The 20121-nt window shown below is 43.7% G+C and overlaps 1 protein-coding gene, 1 long non-coding RNA gene and 1 pseudogene across 3 annotated transcripts; 1 reads left to right on the top strand and 2 right to left on the bottom strand.

The window, feature by feature from the left end:
- Positions 1–493: 493 nt before the first annotated feature.
- On the top strand, positions 494–5012 carry LOC117867060 (ankyrin repeat protein SKIP35). Of its 2 annotated transcripts, none has more exons than XM_034751386.2 (6): positions 494–834; positions 951–1063; positions 1155–1204; positions 1307–1965; positions 2113–2545; positions 3803–5012. In XM_034751386.2, the coding sequence occupies exons 3-6, from the start codon at positions 1175–1177 to the stop codon at positions 4595–4597; spliced, it is 1917 nt and encodes a 638-aa protein (XP_034607277.1). In that variant the 5' UTR covers positions 494–834; positions 951–1063; positions 1155–1174; the 3' UTR covers positions 4598–5012. The 2 variants fall into 2 exon arrangements, with proteins under 2 accessions (XP_034607277.1, XP_034607278.1); XM_034751387.2 differs by having other exon boundaries at positions 495–834; positions 1310–1965.
- Positions 5013–8175: 3163 nt separating this feature from the next.
- LOC117866378 (uncharacterized) lies at positions 8176–10541 on the bottom strand. Its single transcript, XR_004642862.2, has 2 exons — positions 9284–10541; positions 8176–8543 (listed from the first exon to the last, which is right to left on the bottom strand). It is a non-coding gene; the product is annotated as an uncharacterized lncRNA (long non-coding RNA).
- A 5718-nt stretch (positions 10542–16259) lies between these two features.
- On the bottom strand, positions 16260–19712 carry LOC117834186 (protein ACCELERATED CELL DEATH 6-like; annotated as a pseudogene).
- Between the last annotated feature and the right edge of the window lie 409 nt (positions 19713–20121).

Genomic DNA, 20121 nt, shown 5'->3' with positions numbered 1-20121 from the left:
TAATCCGGATTAAAATTCATGTTACATCAAATATTCGGAGGCTAATTAGAAGGATTAAACATGAGCTAATTATAAAACTAATTACACAGATGAAGGCTAATTCACGAGACAAATCTATTAAGCCTAATTAATCCATCATTAGCACATATTTACTGTAGTATCACATTGTCAAATCATGAACCAATTAGGCTTAATAAATTCATCTCGCAAATTAATCTCCATATGTGCAATTAGTTTTATAATTAATCTATATTTAATACTCCTAATTAGTATTTAAATAGATAGGAATTTTAGGAGTAACTAAAGAACAAACACCCCCTAAGCAAAATAAGGTTTTCACCTCTTTCAACTTATATAGAAAGTGCTCCACTTTTCCGTGTGTTTTAAAAAGTTAAAACCGGGCCTGCACTGTCACACAGGAAAAAATTGAAGAGCAGCCGAATCCAACACCCCTAAAAAAAGCTGAAAGAAAAGTGGGGGGAGAGAGAGAGAGAGCGAACGAGCGAGAGTGGTGGTGGTGGTGTGTGCGCGAGCGCGACAGTGAGAGGGGAGAGAGAGCGTATTTCTTCTTCCTCCTCCCCCCTCGAGGAGAGAGAGAAAGAGAGAGAGAGAGAGAGAGAGGGCAGCTCCGGAGTCTCAGGGGCTCGAGCGAGGCAGGCAGGCAGGCGGGCGGTGGCTCCTCCTCCACCTCCTTTCGATATCAGCTCGTCAATTCGTCCTATCACCCTGCTACCATCATCCCCACACCACTCCTCTTTTCTCTCTCCTATGCTTCTCCTCTAATTCATCTAGGAAAAAGAACAAAAAAAAAGGATCTTGGTGTATCGGTTTCTGGTATGATTACGAATCCGCGCGTCTTGTTTTCTATTTAGTTCTTCCCTGTTTGTTGCCCGTATGGAATCCAATTCCTCCGCCGCGCTAATTCGTTTGATTTCGATCTGTTCTTGCAGGTGTCTGCTGTTGCTGGGGGATTCTTGGCTTGTTCTTGATTCACGCCGAGACAGATTTGGTGTCCATTCGGGGTTCCCCCGAGCAGTGCTGAATCCTCCTGGTGTTCCCTGAGGTGGGTTCGATCTGTTTCGTGCTCATTTACTGGCTCCGTGGATTCGGTTTCCTCGATCCGTTTGCGTGATTTTTTGGAGGAATTTCCTCAGGGTTGGATCGGGGGTAGGAGATGGAAGTGGAGAAGAAGAAGAATTCGCAGGTGAGTAGCGATTCGATTCTTGAGATTCGAGTTATTTCCATTTTCGTCAGTTTCCCAATAATTTTCATTTGGAAGCCTAATGGGTGCCTCCTTTTTTTTAAGAAGATTGGATCCAAGGGCAAGGAGGTTCGGAGCAAGAATCCGAGGAGGGAAGAACAAGAACCCGGGGTTCAGAGCAAGAATCCGAGGCGGGAGGAGCCGCTGGCATCGTCAGAGGTGGTCGTGGATGAGCCAGCCGTTGCTGAGGGCGGCGACACGGTTGATGATGCCAACAATGGCAGCTCCAAGGAGAGCCCCTTGCCACCCAAGGATTCCAAGAACTCCAAGGGTTGTGTGGGCAAGAAGTCCAGATCGGTGAGCTCCGACTTTGGGGAGGAGATGGACCTGGAGCTTGGGAATGGGGACAAAGAGAATGGGAGGCAGCAGGAGAGGAAGCTCTCGAGGCAAGATCGGGTTGAGCTTTGCCGGTTGTTCCAGCACGCGGTGAGCTCGCATGACTGGGAGAGTGCTGAGGGGCTGGTAGGGAAGGCTGACGCGCAGGGGCTCAACGATGTGCTTTGCGTGACAGTGGATGCGATTTGGTTCTTGAGTGACAGGGATGAGCTGCATGCTGTTGTGGGGTTGATCAGGAGGATTGTGTCCGAGGGCGCGAAGGATTTCACACGTGCTGCGCTACGGACATCATTCCTCGCGTCATGTGTATCAGCATGCAGGGGACGGTCGACTAGCCTTGCTGATGCTGTTAGCTTCATGGGGCAAAAGTAAGTTTGTCTGAAATGCTTTCAACGGTTACATGTTCACAAGAATATTGTCCTTTAGAATTAAGGAGACTTGTTGAATTTAATGATTCCACTTGAATTTACACCTAACTTGTTTGGGCAACTGTGAATACTTGTTCTGTGTTTCAGATTGCATGAACGACTTCAAGAATCCCAAGGTGATGAGGTATTGAAGGCAGAAGCAAGTGCAAAGGTGCACAAGTTTACAGAATGGGCTCTAAAGTGCATTGGGCTACATTCACGTGTGCGAGAGAATAAGGGCAAAGGAAACCATGACACTGTCATCGAGGTTCAACTTCAGTTGTCTGCTTTCAAGACATTTCTGGATCTTGCTGATAATGAACTTACTGGGAAGGATTTCACAGAGGCATTTGATGCTGCATGCTTCCCTCTTACACTCTTCTCAACCACCTTTGACCAAGGATGGGCATCAGGAATATCGGCAGCTGCAATACAAGGGCTTTTAGAGTTGTTGGTAGAGGGTGGTGCAGACAATGTGAACCAATGCTTTCTTGAAGCTGCACGCTATGGAAGCACTGAACTTGTGCGGATCTTACTTCAGGTAATAATGAAAGAATACTATACAGTTTAGTTTGATACTCCCTCCAATTGCAAATGTAAGCTGTTTTAAGATATTTTGGTCAGAATTTTGAAATTTTTACCATCAATATATAGTTAATTATACATATTGAGAGCCTAAAATTGATATTTGTCATCAATTGAAAGGAATTTCACAATAACAACTTTATTACTCCCTTTGATTGTAAGTTGTGTTTGGATAGGATATACTTCTCTTGATTTGAAATAACATAGTTTTATGGACATCACTTGTACAAGTCTCATATGAGCGACCATGTCCATGTTTTAAATGAATTACATTTGCTACCAGAGGCAGTAAGCTTAATCTCTACTGAACACACAGTATCGATGCAGCCTAATAAATGGTTTTAATTGCTTACACCACACAATGGTCCCCATTGTCACCAGGTCACAGTTAAAAAAAACTTCTTTGCAACATATGTTATATCCTCTATGCTAGTAATTCAGATCTTTTCTTTCCTTTAATATTGGCTGAAACTTCTTTTGGACAGTTACAAACATGACTGAATCACATATCATATAACCTGCTCCTGTGTTCATGCATGATCTATTCTAAATTATGAACCTTCCAAACCTGTTCGAAAATCTGTAGAGTTATGGAATACAGGAATAGCTGGTAGGATGCTAACTAAGGACTGACATGATCCATATTCTTGGTGACGCATAATATACTGGTAATCACATTAGCAATTCAGGTGCAGGGTCTTATGCTTACCTCAGAGAACATCTGAAATTTCATGACGAAGTGCCATTGCCCGGTGAGATGGTCTCAAACAAATTAGAGTCATGCTACCTAAACGCTAAATGGTAAACAGTCAGCCACCTATTGTTTAGCTAATATCGGGCTAAACGGTCATTTACATGGGCTAAACGGCCGATTAAACAGAAATGGCTAGTTAGTGTGTAGTGTTTAAACTCAGTTTAAACGGGCTAAACAACCATTTAGGTGATGTACAATTAACATAGAAGTGAATTATCCGTTTCTCTCATATCAGGCCAAATTAAGATACTAATGCATGTACTCTAGACGATTTCTTCCTTTCCTTTCTTGTGTAAGCACTAAAAGTTTGGACGTCTTAATTTAGAAGTCATCTCTGCTCATTATGATGTCTTCATTTTTATCCTGTGCTTATTGGCTTAGTGCAAATATATATTCAACCAATGGCAGTTGGAACTTGGAAGCATTTGAATGCATTTAATTGTTTGTTTCTCTGTTCAGATTGCTCAAAGGAACAGCTTGGACATTGATGTGGATCTAGCCCTTGGCTTTGCCGCGCACTATGGGAAGATTGAAACCATGGGATGCTTGGTTGAAGAAGGTAATGCTGTTGGCTTTCTTGGCCCTTTAATGCGGGCTGCTGAACGTGGATGCCTCCAAGTTGTGGAATGGTTTGTCAACCACGGTTGTCGAGAAATGGAGCTTTGCTTAGCCCTCACTGCTGCCACCTCCAGTAGCCAGATTGCAGTGGCTGCTTATCTTCTGCCTCTCGTTCCACAACATGTTCTTGCCCCCCTCAGCATTGAAATCATCAAGGCTGCTGGTGAGAGGACCACAGGTTCCCTGCATGGTGTGGATTTTCTTCTCCGCTCGGACTTCCTCAATGACCCAGCTGCCACATATGCTGTAGCAGACAGTATCGCAAAATCTGCTGATGAGGCTGTGGATGCAAAGCTTAGGTCTTTCATGAACGAGCACTGGAGCGAGGCAGCTTTTTCTGCAGGATTTGAATCCGCGCAACAGCAATTTGTTAACTTCATGAGGATAATGGAAAGGGGTGAATCACCAATCTGCCTAAGAGACCTCCCGATTGAGCTGGTGATTGCCATGGCCTACCTGCCACTCTATAAGGAATGCATCAATTCCAGTGGGCGACTTCTGCCGCAAAGGCTTAGAGGTCAGCTTGTGGAGGCTGCAAGCAGGCTCGAGGGCCGGCAAATGGATAGTGGTAGCCAAAGCAGAGAGCTCTTGGCCATCTTGGAGCATCACATCCCACAATTCATGACTCAAACTTGAAGGCAGGCAGGCTGCCGTTCGAACCTCATCTGTTGATGCCAACAAAAAGCAAGTAACAAGGTCAGTGCACCGTCTCAAGTGCCGTCACCGTGTTTCTGCTTGGGGACATCTGAAAACGATAGCACCCTGAGAGATCATCTTGAGTTGGCTCTCCTGGAGGCGCTCTTTCGGAGAGTATATAATTTTGGGAAATGGTGTGTGCGCTTTCTTGTCGAAGCATGTTTCGAGTGTTTTACTGGGATTATAATCTTCGATGAAAAATGATATAAGCCCTGGGCAAGTAATCCTGAGTTTTCGATGTTGTACACCGCTAGTCTTATGGCGCCATGCTGCTAGTTTTGACTAACGACTCGTTTATAATGGACTGGCCATCTGTCCTGGCTTCATAAACATAAACGAAGAGATAGTAAGTATATTTCTTGTGTGTGCCTTGATCGCTCGATGTGAAACATGGTTCTGAAGGACCACTCTGACTCTTTGAGCAAGTTTGATGGCTTTGAATTTTGTTTCTGGCGCGTTCTATTTTTTTGATGAAATGGGTTGGCTTGATCGTAACATGGCCTCCCGTTGTCGTGTCTCTTCTCTCTGTCAATTTCCATCTCCTTTGCTCTTCACCTTTTTGATCCTTCTAACAATCAATCCATCTGATTCTAAACCTTTTGCGGATGAAACCATTATGAATTTGGCTGTAATTATTATAGTTCTGCATCTCGAATTTTTCTAGGCTCAGCTGGTGGGGGGATCAGAGCTGGGCCTATCGGCCTAGGCCTCTTGGGCCGGTCTCTTTTCGGCCTTCTGAGAATCCCGAATCCTGGAACTCCTGCACGTCTCCATGTTCTATAATGTGGAAGATTAGCTGTAGAAATCCATAGAATTAGGTTGTATCGATATCAAGGTGTTGTAATTAATTCAAATCTAATTATGTTTAGGCTTGGATATTGAGAAAAAAAATCAATTGTTCTAGAAAAGAACAACAGGAGCCAAATACGCAGGCTAGGCTAAAAGGGAAAGTTTTAAACAAGAGTATGAGCAAAAGTCCTAAAGGTCGGAACCCTTTAGAGGGTTTAACCCTATCAAAACTCTTTAGGCTTTATTTAAGGTAAAACTAAATGTTACTGTAGTTTGCCCCCACCATTCTAACGCATTTTGTTGGGACGATTAACCTTTTATCTCACACTCCAGTTGATACCACATGATGGAAGGAGTTGCAATTTTATTCAAACAATCTGACTTAGCATGCAACACTAGTACACTACAACACTGGCAATTCGTAAAACTCCTGCAGAAGATGAACCAAATTAATCTGAGCGCAATGTGCATCTCCCATTGCCAATTTAGCTAGCCCAAATGGCTTTTTTCGTTTTCTTGTTTCCAAGAGTTACATACCATCTAAAAGTGGAACATTTGAGATTGGCTTTACCAATTACCAGCGTCTCTAATTAATTATCCAGTATCCACGCTTGCTAATCCAAATCTGTTAGAACTGCTGAAGTAATAAATGTGAACACATTTTGGCTCCACCCACAGAATAAATGACGAGCAAGGATTCCAAGCAACGAAAAATGGATATCTTTCAGGATTCGGCGCTGCTAGCGTCCGGATGTCCGATGGAAAATTTTCCATCGGACCGTTCTGACGAAACATTAAAAATTACCTGATGCAACATTAGCTGTCACTGTTTGCAACATGAAAAATAATGTGTAAAAATAACTATGTTGTTCGACTCTGGGATAGAAAATTTCTGCCGCAACATAAACATTATGTTTCATGCATCATTCATTGTGAAACATGTAGAAATAATAGTTGCAACATCGATATTTAACTATTGCAACATATATCGGAGTGTCCGATTTTTTTAAGATTCCGGATGTCCTGCTCTTAGCATTACCGTTCATGATTCTCTGATATGGAAGATAAATATCTTTGATGTAATAAGTACAGTTAATAACCTGTTAAATCTTATAAAAAAATCTGTTACCATAAATGACAACATATATGCCCCAAATACAGGAGTATCCATCCTGCACTATATCTGATCAAGGATTCTTTTAGCCTCCCATGCATTAAGTTCCCTCCCTCTATATAAGATCAGATACAGTGGAGTTCTTGATATAGACCCTCACTCACTCATAAGTTGTTCGCCTTCACCACCTGCCAGTAGAACAAAGATGCAGCCCCAGACAGTAGCAATCCTCCTCCTGCTTGTTGTGTGTGCAGTGGTTTCTCCGCACCCGGTGATTGGTGGTAAAAAAAGGCTAAGATGTGATGAAAATGATAAGAAACACATCCTGAAAGACTGTGGACACTACACCAAGAAGCATGGCCATTCCAACGAGCGCCCCGCCACGCATAGCTCCTGCTGCGCGGCGGTGCACACGGTGCCGGACGACGACATGCAGTGCATCGTGGATCTGCTCACCGATGCCGAGAAGAAGGAACATGAGAAAGATGCCATCTTAGCGCTTCAAGACGCCTGCGCCTGAGCATCCTCCTCATGTACCAATCCGACGTGCTGGTAAAACTCACAGATTGATCCTTGTATCTAACGCTCGTCTTTTTAACATTTCCCCTGCCAGGTCATGGTGTAATTACAAGGGATGGCCGTCGTGTTTAATGGAGCGCATGACTGTAATAAGGAGTTTGAATAAGATGGATCCTCTGCTTAATAGATGGATCATTGTGACATCATTATGACATGTATCTCTTTCGCAAAAAAAGTATATCTTTTTTTGTGAATAAAAAAGTATATCTTTTGGTTAAGGGAAACTGTTTGTTGATCATTTCCGGTGCCTTTCCTTTCTCTGTTCACCATATGCATCTCCTTCATAATTTTGAAGGGGAAGCAGACAAGTTTCAGTTAACTTGAACCAATAAAGTTACAATCGTGGCTTTGGGTGCAACTTATCAGTACGCGCAACATTTATTCTTTTTTTATTCTTTTTTTTCTTTTGTGAAGTAATTCAACATTTATTCATCCCTGTTTTCCCACGGAACCTACAGAATACTCGTGCAAACTGTTATCCTTTGGTTTCGTTTACACCGGGCAAATATCAAGCGGCATTCTGACAGAGAGGACATGCAGGGCAGGCACCGGTAGGCTCACTGCTCGTGACATATCCGTTCAGGATTACTGTGTGAGATACCTCCTGTCCCTGGCGCTGCAAATCTGCCGGTCTCCACCCTGTCTGTGTATCTGTTTCCAAATGGTTCTGCACGACTGCTGCCTGTTCACGCATGCAGTCACTACTACACACCATTGAGATGTGGTCCATGTACTGGCCAAGGCATAAATGTATTTTCTTCCCCTTCATGAGTGCCATCTGATGAACCTCAGAACATTCAGGTCACTGAGAGCTCACACTCCACAAGAGAAAGAGGACAATCTTAAGGCATCGATTTTTTTTCCCTCAATAAACTAACAGCAAATCCTACATGTCGAAAGCATCATCAGATGAACACTGTTCGCATGCGTATTCACTACAGGGCTACAGGCCATTTAGATTAGGCCCGCTGCTTAGATGTTGTTCCTTCGCGAATGCCAACTGATAAATAAACCACAGGAAATTAAGACCGCTGAGTTAACACCTTCCACAAAAGAATTAAAGATGATTCCCACATGATCCAGTCTACGTTAGCATGAACCTGCCGTCAGCAGGTTGCCAGTTTCATATGCTAGCATAGCAGGGAGGCCCTGACAAAGAAAACGATCCTGTTCCATTTTACATTATTAGCATGGTTCTGTCTGAATCCACGTTTCTTCATGTCATCATCAATCATCTACTGTACTAAGGCGGAGCAGAGCCCGGCCCATTAGAAAGATGGCCTTTTTTTCCCCAGCCGGAGGCAGCATCAGCAGCTGGGCACGAGCCGCACTCCCGAAGGCCGCAGCCCATTGAGGCGCCCGCTCTCTCTCTCCTGCATCGAGTACTCCAATGGGATTTCCTATCTATTGGAAAGATAGATGGATAATTACACATAACCCAGCAGTAGCCAAATAAATTACTCCCAACGGTCTAACCAACTATCTCAACATTTTAGATGAACTGTCTCAATATTTATTATGTAAAAAAGTGGCGAATGTTAAAAAATTATTGGTGAATAAAAAAATAGTGTGTGTAAAAAATTGTTGAGCAATAATGTTTGCGAGTGTAAACATGTTAAAGAAAAATATTAGTACATATAAAAATGTGGCTAACATCAAGAAATGTTGGTAAATTAATCTAGATTTTTTTAAAAAATATTGATGAATGTCAACAAATGTTGATAAATGCTGTACATGATGATGATAAGAAGAAGGAACATGAGGCAGCTGACATCATAGCGCTTCAAAAGAAGCTTGCGTTTAATGGAGCGCGTGACCATAATAAGGAGTTTGAATAAGATAGACTATCTGCTTAATTAGTAATTAGTAGGTGGATTTTTTTCTTTTTACGAATCACACAGTACAGATACAGACGATCACGTACGCGCATGCACACTCACCCCTACGAAAAGGACTTCTTCAACAAGCTACTGCTACTCAACTGAAAGGATCAAACACAAGAAAATAATTTAAACTAAGCTAATTACAAAAGGGACATTTCTAGAGACAGAAGTTCAATCAGGATTAGATCAAAAGCTGGCCGACAGTGCAAGCTATCATTAGCGTACTGCAAAACTGAAATAAACAAGTATCTCGGGCGTTACCTGATGGTGAGAACTCCCAGCTTCTCGGGCGTTACCTGTCCAAGTCAAAGAACAGAAAACACAAAAACACCATCGGACTACTGAAACAAGAAGCTGATTCAGAAGAGATTTAAACCGCAAGCTTTTCTTGTTAGGGAAACAAAGATCCAAGCAGCTGCACTCCAAAAGATTCGAGAAACAACTTCAATTTGAAGGAAAACGACGAACCCTAGGAGAGGAACTAATTTTGAGGAAAAACCAAATTCGTGAGATTTAAGCAAGGGAAATGCTAGGGAAATATCATAGGAAAACTCATGGATGAACTAGCACATAATCCCCCAAAAAGAACTGCCTCAAAAAGCACTCAAATCCGATGAACGAAAAAACCTCAGAAAATCATCCGAAAATAGAGTAAAAGAGAAATGTCCACGAACAAGATGGGAGAGGTCAGACTTGACGAATCAACCAGGTCATGGATTAAGCAAATAAGTCAAGATCTTGATACAAGGTTAGTAAGCCACCCTCATCCTCCCACCCTTATGAAGATTGAAAGAAAAGCAGTCACTTCTCTCTCTTTCTACCATGAAGCACTGTCTAGCCTGTTGAAAGGGGAAAACAAGAAACTACGGAGACGAACCCTCAACCATCCATCCTATTGCATATAAGGTTCATGTCTAAATACTAAAATACCCCTACAACTGCAACCAGAATACATACCCTCTCAGGGGTAAATCTATCCAGATATTTGTAGACTCATCAGATGGACATGCCGCCTTCACAACTTCGCTTCGCCTTAACGCAAGCTTCATGATGGCGTCACGTGCCCTCCTTCTCGAAACTCCGGCCGCACCGGACTTGCCCCCGGTTTTGAGGCCCAAACTAGGAAACCTGCATGCACGGTGGTTTTGAGGCCCAAACCACCCAAACCGTCCATCTCCACTTGGCCGCCACGTGACCTCCTCGATATCGATGCGTGTCCGGTCTCCGCCAAGCCTTTGACGCCTCCGTCCCGCTTGACTTGACCGAGGCCGTCTCCATCCCGTCATGTTCCTTGCTCTTTCGTGCACCATATGGATCGCCCATGACTCTGCCCGGACTCCTCAGGTCCCTCGGTCCAAGCCTACTTGTGTTCACCCTTCACCGCCCTTGGTCCATCGGCATGAACCTGTCGCTTGACCTTCACCGTACGCCATCAGCCGCCATGTTGCATCCTATACATGCACATCACAAGCCAAGATCAACATCATTCCACATAATGTTGTCAATCACTCATCATCCAAGGGTGACCACCATTGGTCCTCAATCTCCCGCTTGATGAGTGCATTGACAACACCCAACACAAAATTCATAGCTGAAAAGAAGAAAAGAAAGAGAAAGGAAAGGAAAGCTCAATCAAGTGATAAAAAAGCCAAGAGAAAAAGGCAAACACAAGATCACTCGAAATGAGAAGTCTCAGTCCCCTAAGACAAGGGAAACGACTCGACACAACTGAGATAAAAACACATGATCCCTCAAAAAGAGGCAAAAATGGCTCAACACCAATCATGTGAAGATCAAAATTTCAAACCAAACGGCAACTCTTCAAGAAGAGGTAAAAGCTCAACACGACTGGCAAACGAGCACAAGAGCACATAAAGCTTACAAGCTCCCCCTGAGCACAAGCACTCCCCCCTGGAAATATGCCACACTAAAATGCATGCACAAAAGAAAATGCAACCATCTTCTCCCCAAAATGAGTTTGTGTGAATCTCTCCCCCTTGTTGAAAATATAGCATGAGAGCACAAAATGCATGCCATGGGGTGCATAATCTACCAAGATTTTCAAATATACCACAAAGCACTCACAAAGGCTACAAGTGAGATAATGCATAAGCAGGTAGATCATAAAGAGCAATTGCATCACCATCAAGAGGATATTATGATATAAGCAAAAAAACAAAGCATGTATCAAGTTTTAGCAGTTTGTAAAAGTATCACCACATGAGCAAGCACCTAGCCATGAATCACTCAAGCAGGAATAAACTAGGCTATCAAAGGTCATACAAGGAAGATACATTCTCAACAAGACATCATTGCAAACACCCACATATGCATCACAAGTCATGTGAAAACTTGTTGAAACCAAGTGCTTACTTCTTTTGGTAGACATCTTGTAACAACTAAGCAAACAAGAATATCAGTATTAAGCACAAAGACTTTAGTGAATTACTGAAATTTTCTTAGCATCATTTTTCATCATTCACATTAAACAAGTTACATGAAGTGCCTTTGCGGCACAAAGAAGCCATGCTACCCCTTGGGTGCATCATGAGCTAAACATTTGCAATGATACCTAGATCTTTGATCCAATTGAGAAGAATATGAATTCCAAGCATAAGCTAAATATGGAACCAGCATTCAAGCAAGAGCAATGTATAACCAATCAACTACTCATGGGTGATAAGCATTTCAACATCATAGTTCAGAATTAGCAATTTATTCAAAAGCAGTTATGTCAACATGTTTATATGACAATATCATCAAGAGCATAATCTGCAGATTGCAACAAAATCACCAACCAAAGCACTATCTCACAAGTAGTATAAGAGAGTACACAGGGTATATAGGAGAAGCTCATCTAGTGCAATATGATACAAATGGAACATGATACAGATGCTGAGGAAATAAGCTAAAATGATACCAAATGAACAACATGCCATACCCAATGTGAAGTCTAAGGTAAAGCATGACATGATGTTCATGTGGATCATCCACCATGATATATTACAAAGCTAGCATGACAGGATATACATAAGAATCACATATGCTAACATGAAAAGGTGGCTAGCCTACCATGGTATATACACAAGCATGATATAAGTATAATACAAGAGAACCTCCAAAACCCAACTTAGAAAGGAAAACACACACCAAGCTCCCCCCGCAAACGAGCAAATGTTGCTTGATCCAAGGGTTTGCTGAAGATATCGGCTAGTTGGTTTTGGGTAGCAACGTGGCCAAGGTCAATATCTCCTTTCTCAACGTGATCTCTCAGAAAATGGTAATGCACATCTATGTGTTTGGTTTTTGAGTGGAGGACTGGGTTCTTGGCTACACTAATTGCACTCGTACTGTCACACAGGAGAGGTACACGAGAAAAACTCAAACCGAAGTCTCTCAAAGTGGATATCATCCAGAACAGCTGGGGGTAGCAGCTAGCAGCAGCAACGTACTCGGCTTTGGTGCTAGACTGAGCAACACTGGACTATTTGCGGGAAGACCAAGAAACTAAGGAAGAACCAAGAAACTGACAGGTACCAGAAGTGGACTTGTGATCCAACCAACACCCAGCGAAATCCGCATCGAAATAACCACGTAGTGTGAGTGTGGAGGAGGCAGAGTACCACAAATCAAACTCAGGCATGAAACGAAGGTACCTCATTGTTCTCTTCACTACTTGGCGATGAGATGTTCTTGGTGAAGCTTGAAAACAAGCGCGCAAACACATGGCGAAGTGTATATCCGGCCTCGTCGCTGTTTGGTACATGAGAGAGCCGATCATGCTCCGATACTCCTTCTGGTCCACCGATTCTTCGTCTTCGTCCGCATCCAAAACCGTCGTCGCTGCCATGGGAGTTGACAATGGCTTGGCGTCAGCCATGTCGAACTTACTCAGCACATCCTTCGTGTACTTGCCTTAATGCACAAAGGTCACATCCTTGCTTTGTTTGATTTGTAGCTCGAGGAAGAAGGTCAACTCACCCATCATCGACATCTCAAACTCCCTGCTCATATCATCTGCAAACTTGGCAACCAAAGTATGAGAAGAACCACCAAAGATAATATCATCCACGTATATCTGAATGATCAACAAGTCATTGCCTTGCCTGATGAGAAAGAGTGTTTTATCCACTGACCCCATTTCAAATCCATTCCTAAGAAAAAAGATTTCAATCTACCATACTACGCTCTGGGTGCTTGTTTTAGGCCATAAAGAGCTTTCTGGATTTTGAAAACACGATCAGGATATTTGGGATTTTCAAAACTAGGGGTTTGTGTCACATAAACTTTCTCAATAAAACCATTTAGAAAGGCACTTTTGATATCCATTTGGAAGAGCTTAAAACCTTTTGCCACAGAGAAGGCTAGAAGGATTATAATCGCTTCCAAACGAGCAACAGGAGCAAAGGTTTCCTCATAATCAATTCCCTCCTTTTGGCAAAAACCTTGGCAACCAACCTCGCTTTGTTTCTCACAACCAACCCATCCTCATCTTGTTTATTTTTGAAAACCCATTTTGTTCCTATGGGATGGCAATTTGGTGGTGGTTCAACTAAAATCCAAACCATGTTTCGCTCAAAATTCTCCAACTCCTCATGCATGGCATTAATCCAGTTGAATCAGATAAAGCATGCTTAATATCTCGAGGTCCGAAAGAGGCAACAAAAGGAGAATGTGCAAAGTGTGAAATCTTCCTAGAGCTATGCCTAGTGGTGTGTTCATGTAAGTTACCGATCATGTGTCATGGAGGATGACGACACTGAAAGTGCCGTGAAGTCTCGCGCTCTGAAGTCACCTCCCCCTCAATAGCAGCTGGATCACTCTGATCTTCTTTATTCATCATGATCATGTAGTGGTACTTGTTGATGGCTTGTAGTAGTGGGAGTAGGGGTAGGACCATCAACTGTCATAGTTGAAGTAGAAGGTACAGGTGCAACAGCTGGTGCATGATCAATCTCATCATCATCTTCATCACCACCATCAACACGCTATTCCTCTTCCTCAAAGATGCTTTGCCCCATTTCATGTTCAACTGCAACCTCAAAGATAGGAGTTGTGCAAGGCATAGTTTCATTGAAGGTAATTTCACATGTTTCCACTATCCGGTTAGTCTCAAGGTTTAGCACACGATAAGCACGGCTATGAGAAGCATAACCTAGAAAAATACCATCTGTAGAACGAGACTCAAATTTGTCCAAATTAACTTGCTTGAGAATGAAACACTTGCAGCCAAACACTCTCAGGTGACTTACCTTGGGGGTTTGTCGATGCATCAGCTCATAAGAGATTTTCTTCAAGAAAGCTCGTAAGAAGATTCGATTTGAAACATAGCAAGCAGTGTTGACGACCTCGGCCCAATATTTTCTAGGAGTCCTATGCTCATCGAGCATTGTCCTAGTCCGATTTTTCCATTCAACAACACCATTTTGAGGAGGGACATACGACGATGAAAACTGGTGTTCAAGACCAAGATCATTGCAAAAAGCTTTAAAATGTGCGTTCTTGAATTCTATGCCATTGTCACTGCAAATAGCTCTCATGACATCTTTAGGTCGCTCCATTTTCAACCTCAAGATCAGATCTCGAGCAAAAGGAAATGCCTCCTCCTTAGACTCCATGAAAAGACCCATGAATACCTCGAGAAATCGTCAATAACCACAAGAACATACCACTTCCCACCAACTAAGCAAACGCGAGCTAGACCAACTGTACCCATGTGGAACAGCTCCCTTGGATGCTTGGTCATCACCTGGTTCATAGGTGGGTGAGAAGCGGCAACCATTTTGCCATGACGACAAGGAGCGCAAACAAGATCTTTCTCAAACTTGAGCTTGGGCAATCCTCAAACAAGGTCAAGAGCACTCAAGCGGGAAAGCAAATCAAAACTCAATGTCCCAATCTCCTATGCCACTTCCAAAGCTCAGAAGGAGAACCGACAACTAGACACCGAGAGAGACCAAATGACTTAGAAAAGTCAACTCAAAAAACATAACCCTCGGGAATGATCATGCACACTAGATCACCTCAAGAGTCTAAAATCCGTGAGGCTCCTTGCTTGAAGCAATCCTCAAAACTATCATCAAGCAGTTGCAAAATTGAAAGCAAATTGAAACCAAGGGAATCAACAAGAACAACTCACTTGAGCATGAAATTCTCACTCACCTTGATAGCTCTTTCGGACAATACCTTTCCTCTACTCTTATCCCCAAAAGTGATGTACTCTCTGGTCATCACTGGGGTGAGGCTGGAGAACCATCTGTGATCACTGATCATGTGTTGAGAACAACCGGAGTCAATGAGCCACGTGTTCTCCAAGCCTCCAACCTGCTCAACGAAAAGGAGACCAAAGATGAGCAATTGTCTCAACACTGGGGTTAGTAAAACAAGTAGAATACCAATGTCGAGCCATCTGCTCAAGAGTGGGGTTAGCAAAGTTAACCATCTCTCTTCACACTAGAGGACAACGAACACCAACACCGGGTGAAGTCCCAGCTGCCGCTGCAAACGACGGATCCACCATCGAGAGCTCCGGATCCACTCCGATCGCCGTTGCCGCGCCTCGAACCGTCGCGGCCGCCACGTCCCTCGCAGCTCCGGAGCACCGCCGCCTTGGCCCGCCGCATTGCAGCCGCCATCACCTCCTCGCCCGCTCGTCCCAGGTGCGCGGCCACTGGAATCCAGCCAAGGTAGCACCGGATCCGTGGCCACCCGCCAGTGCCGCGGCAAAGGCCGCCCGCGCCAGCGAGCACCCCAAGTGGCCGGGACGTCCGCGTCCACCGTGAATCACCCAAGGCGCGGAAAGAAGGCTGCGCCGCCACCGTCATGGCGAGCCGCATGGGCTTCCGGAGGCCCGCTCAGGCGGCGCCGCGACGGAGGGAAGCGGGTGGGGATGAAGCCTCTCATATATTTCTTCCTTATGATGTTTTGCCGCACCCATCCTATTGATGGGCCATCCTAATTTATTAACTTAAACAAATGCTGGATCAAGAACGTATTCCTGATCAAGAAAATGGATTTATTTTTTTTAACCCAAATAAAAAGAGAATTTAAGCAATTTCTCGTTAGCTCAAACTTCACATGTAAGCCGTGTCCAAATTACATATTTTGAGACTTATTTACATGGCATTCTAATTACAATCATCACACCATCTGCCTAACAATACAAGATATAAAGACTATTGTTCGAAGCATAATGAACACACGGAGTAGTTGCAACCAATGACACAGGTTCGTCGGATCAAACCATAGTAAGGAGCTCAGACTTGAAGGTTCGACCCAGTCGGAACCTGAGCTTCAGGGTAGGCCATTCACCAAGGAGCTTTGTAGAAACGGGCAATAAAACTGATACAACACAAATTTTCAATGGCCAACCTAGGAGATGAGGGGCCAGTTGCGAATGCTGTGGTAGTTGCCATGTAAGCAAACCACATAAGCTTCTTAGTAAAAGATCTGTAGTAAAGCAAGAACTCAAAATCTTCCCACCTTGCTATGATGCATGTGAAGGCAACAACAAGTGAGGAGCACATTGCTAAGGTGTCTGATATCAGGAATGCTTGAAATGCAAACTTCTTTGCCATAATCGGAAGCCCCTCATTTCCAGCATCATTGCCATATCCTCCGGGCAATGTGAAAGCAGCAGCAAATGTAATTGTGGCAATGAGGATTGCCATTAATGAAGTGTTGCCTGTGTATGTTTGAGTTAGTGACTTGACATCTGTCCTTGATGCATCCGTTACATTTTCCTTGACTCCCTTATGAAGATTATAAATTGATCTTATGTTGTTTGGATCAGCTTTCAACATAAGAGCATGCATACTTCATTCTACATGGTTGAAAGAAAGGTTACGACCACAACAATTGCATATCAACGGACATTTATTTCAAGATGCAGCTCACATTTACAAGAGACAAATTTGGTCCCTTGGAAATAGAAGTGCTGTAGAACCTTGAATATTGAGTGTGTTGACAAGTACACGAAAATAATATGCCGATTTTTCACATAAACATCATTGTTCCATTCTATTATATTTTTCAATGCTTTATGAACATACATATTCCAGTCAAAATTAAGGAAATATTATATTTAGACATGTAAATATTTGAAATGTCATATATATATATATATATATAAGGGAGTAGTTGATAAGCGTTATTGTGGGACAATTATAGAGAGCATATCCGTACCCAGTTTAAAGTCTTGGCATGATCAGCGGCACCGGACAATTCCCAGGTTGCCGGTTCATCGTTGTTGTCCAGAGTTGTGACATCCATGTTTTTGTGAAACACCAAAGCAGCAACCATTTTGGGATTACATTTCTGGACTGCGTGATGCAGTGCAGTTTTTCCATCATTATCCCGCATGTGAACGAGTTTTCGAAGATTATGCGACCCTACAACAAACTCTACGAAGTCTGTCTGACCATGGAATACAGCTTCATGAAGACATGTCCAACCATTTGTGTCGCAATAGGGAGTTTCTGGACAACTGTTAAGAAGCTCTTCAGCAACGCCGACATGACCTCGATATGCAGCAGAAACCAGAAGAGGAGCACCTTGTTTGGAGACTAAATACACTAAAGACACGTCATGTTCCAAAAATACTCGTAGCACGTCTTTCCTGTCCCAAAGTACAGCCAGGCGCGCTGGAGTACTCCCTCTTCTGTTTTCTTCCCTGGCTAGGTGAGGACGTGCCTCCATAATCATTTTAGCCATAACTGAAAGCAAATGAAGGAGCAAACAATGGAGTGATCGTAGTGGATTCGTATGATGATATTGGAGAACATTAGAACAAGGCAACAAGTTACTTGTAGATATATAGTATTAAATCCCAGGATAGTAATTCTAGTACCCTGTATTGTACGTCACCTGAATTGCCATTTCTCACGGCAGCATGCAGAGCGTTGTAGCCACCGGCTCCTGAATCAGCATAATAAGGAATTTGCAACAGTTTGCCGGAAACGTCTTCATAATTTCTCATCACGGCAATGAACATCGGTGACTCGTTGTATTTGTTCACAGCAAGTGACAGGTGAGGCTCCGCTTCTATCAAGTCCGACGCAAGAGTTTCGTATTGCCGCAGCGAATGGAGTGGTGCAGCGCGTTGTTTCCGCACTTATCTTGCTTCAGGATGGCCTCGTTTAGTCCCAGTTCACAGCAGTACGTGAGCAACAAAGAAGCCAAGGAAGCATGGCCGCTTCTCACGGCGGTGAGCAGCGGCGTCTCGCCATCCGCGTTGACGGCGGCAAGGAGAGACGAGTTCAGCGCCAGGACTTGTTTGGAGAATTCTTCGTGGCCATGTATGGAGGAGATGTGGAGGCAGGTACTCCCCTGCGGAGTGGTTCCAAGCAGCACGCTCGGGTTATAGCTTCACCAGTTATGGCTGCTTCAACAAGACGTTTGTCCATCCATGCTCCTCTCGATGAACAACTGGTTGTAATAACTGCACACTCGTCTGCAATGACCTATTACATGGGATAAAAACGCAAATATAACAGAACTATTAATAAAAAAATCAATAATTTAGACCTCTTTTATGGTACACAATACTACCAGGTGGTAGTATAGAGTATAGGCTGTTTTTTCGGTACGAGTAAAATTGTAGTTAGCCCAATATATATTATTCGGGATTTTTTTTATCGCTGTGTGCCTTTGTTCGATGCGAATCGAGCTTGGTCAGATCTGAAATTCGTTCCTTTTATTTCTTCCCAGATCTGCCTCCTTGTTCTGGGATTGTAGCAGCAGCAGCGGTCCACTGATGGAAAAGAATGCTGATTTTTCTTCTCAGGTTCGACTTGGAGTGGCAGATCTTGGCCATGGACATCAACCGCGAGAACTACGAGCTCGGCCTGCCCTGCATCGAGAAGCCCCACGTCGCCGGTCGCCCACAAGATCGACTTCCGCGAGGGCCCCGCGCTCCCCGTCCTCGACGACCTCATCACCGATGTGAAAAAAAATGCTGCCCGATTCTCCTGTCCTTGACCTTGCCCGTCCAGAAATCACTGCCGGGCCCTGACATCGAGCCTCGAATGATCCTGAAACCTCTGCTCCGTCGTGCTTGGCTGCCGCCACCGCCCGCACGCCGCGGCGCCCATCGATCTCGCAAAAATACCATTTTACATATTTCCAATCATACTTCTATACTACACATACTACTCATACATATTATATATACTACAATTTAAGGTTTTAGTAGTTTATAATTAATCTTAACCGTCGGATCCTTATATACGAGTCCTTTCCGAACAATAGTATAAGGTAATATCATGTACCGTAAAAGAACTCTAAATTTATCTTTCTAACTATTTTAGAGGAGCCCGAAATCGTCAATTTCAAAGTCAGTTAGTTGCATCTGATGAAGGGTTAGTGGTTGTGGGGAGAGGAGCGAGCAGACTAGCGATTGGTGGTAGGATAACGGGCACCGTGGGCAGCATGTTGGTTGTGGGCTGTTCGATCGGGAAAATGAGGACCAGACCAGGCGGGGGAGCTGAGGGATGTGCACCATCACGGAAGAAGGATAGACACAGGCTAGTAGAAAGGGAGATCCATCTGATCCAGATCCAAAGGCTGAGCTTGGTCGACAGAAAGAACTCACCTGTTCAGTCACCTCGTGTCCAAGACAACCCATAAATTTCATGCTTCCGCAAAACATCTAAATTATCTGTCGTAAGAAGCACAGGGCGTATAGTTAGAGGCTGATGGTATAGTATAGCCAAGCAATGTTTCACTGTAAGTGCGGAACTTTATAAGAAGGTTTCAGGTCAATGCACCTCTCTTTATGCACCACACGCGTCACGCGATCTAAGAAAGTTTCAGTTTAATCTTATGGAATTTTGAGGTCAACGCGCCCCCTTCATTTATTATCTCCAATTTGGCTTCATGTCAAGTTAATGAACAGTTAGAGCCCAAGCTGATTGATTTTCTCAATCTGTGTACTGTTGTATGATTATCGTCCACTAGTAGAGAACTTACTTTCCATACACTCCCTTTTGTCCCAGTTAATATTTAACCCGTGACAAAAGTAGCTTTAGTCCCGGGTAAAAAATGTGCCGCCGAAGGCTACCACGGGGGGAGAGATTTAGTTTCGGTTGTAAATACCAAGC

This window comes from Setaria viridis, chromosome 8 (assembly GCF_005286985.2).
Source record: "Setaria viridis chromosome 8, Setaria_viridis_v4.0, whole genome shotgun sequence".
NCBI classification, from domain to species: domain Eukaryota; kingdom Viridiplantae; phylum Streptophyta; class Magnoliopsida; order Poales; family Poaceae; genus Setaria; species Setaria viridis.
This window is presented reverse-complemented; position numbering and strand designations above follow the sequence as displayed.

Excerpts from the sequence above, each read along its gene's own strand:
- LOC117867060 (XM_034751386.2), top strand. The coding sequence starts at position 1,175 with ATGGAAGTGGAGAAGAAGAAGAATTCGCAG. Across the intron at positions 1,966-2,112 it reads GTTAGCTTCATGGGGCAAAA|ATTGCATGAACGACTTCAAG; the intron begins GTAAGTTTGTCT and ends TCTGTGTTTCAG. Across the intron at positions 2,546-3,802 it reads TTGTGCGGATCTTACTTCAG|ATTGCTCAAAGGAACAGCTT; the intron begins GTAATAATGAAA and ends TTCTCTGTTCAG.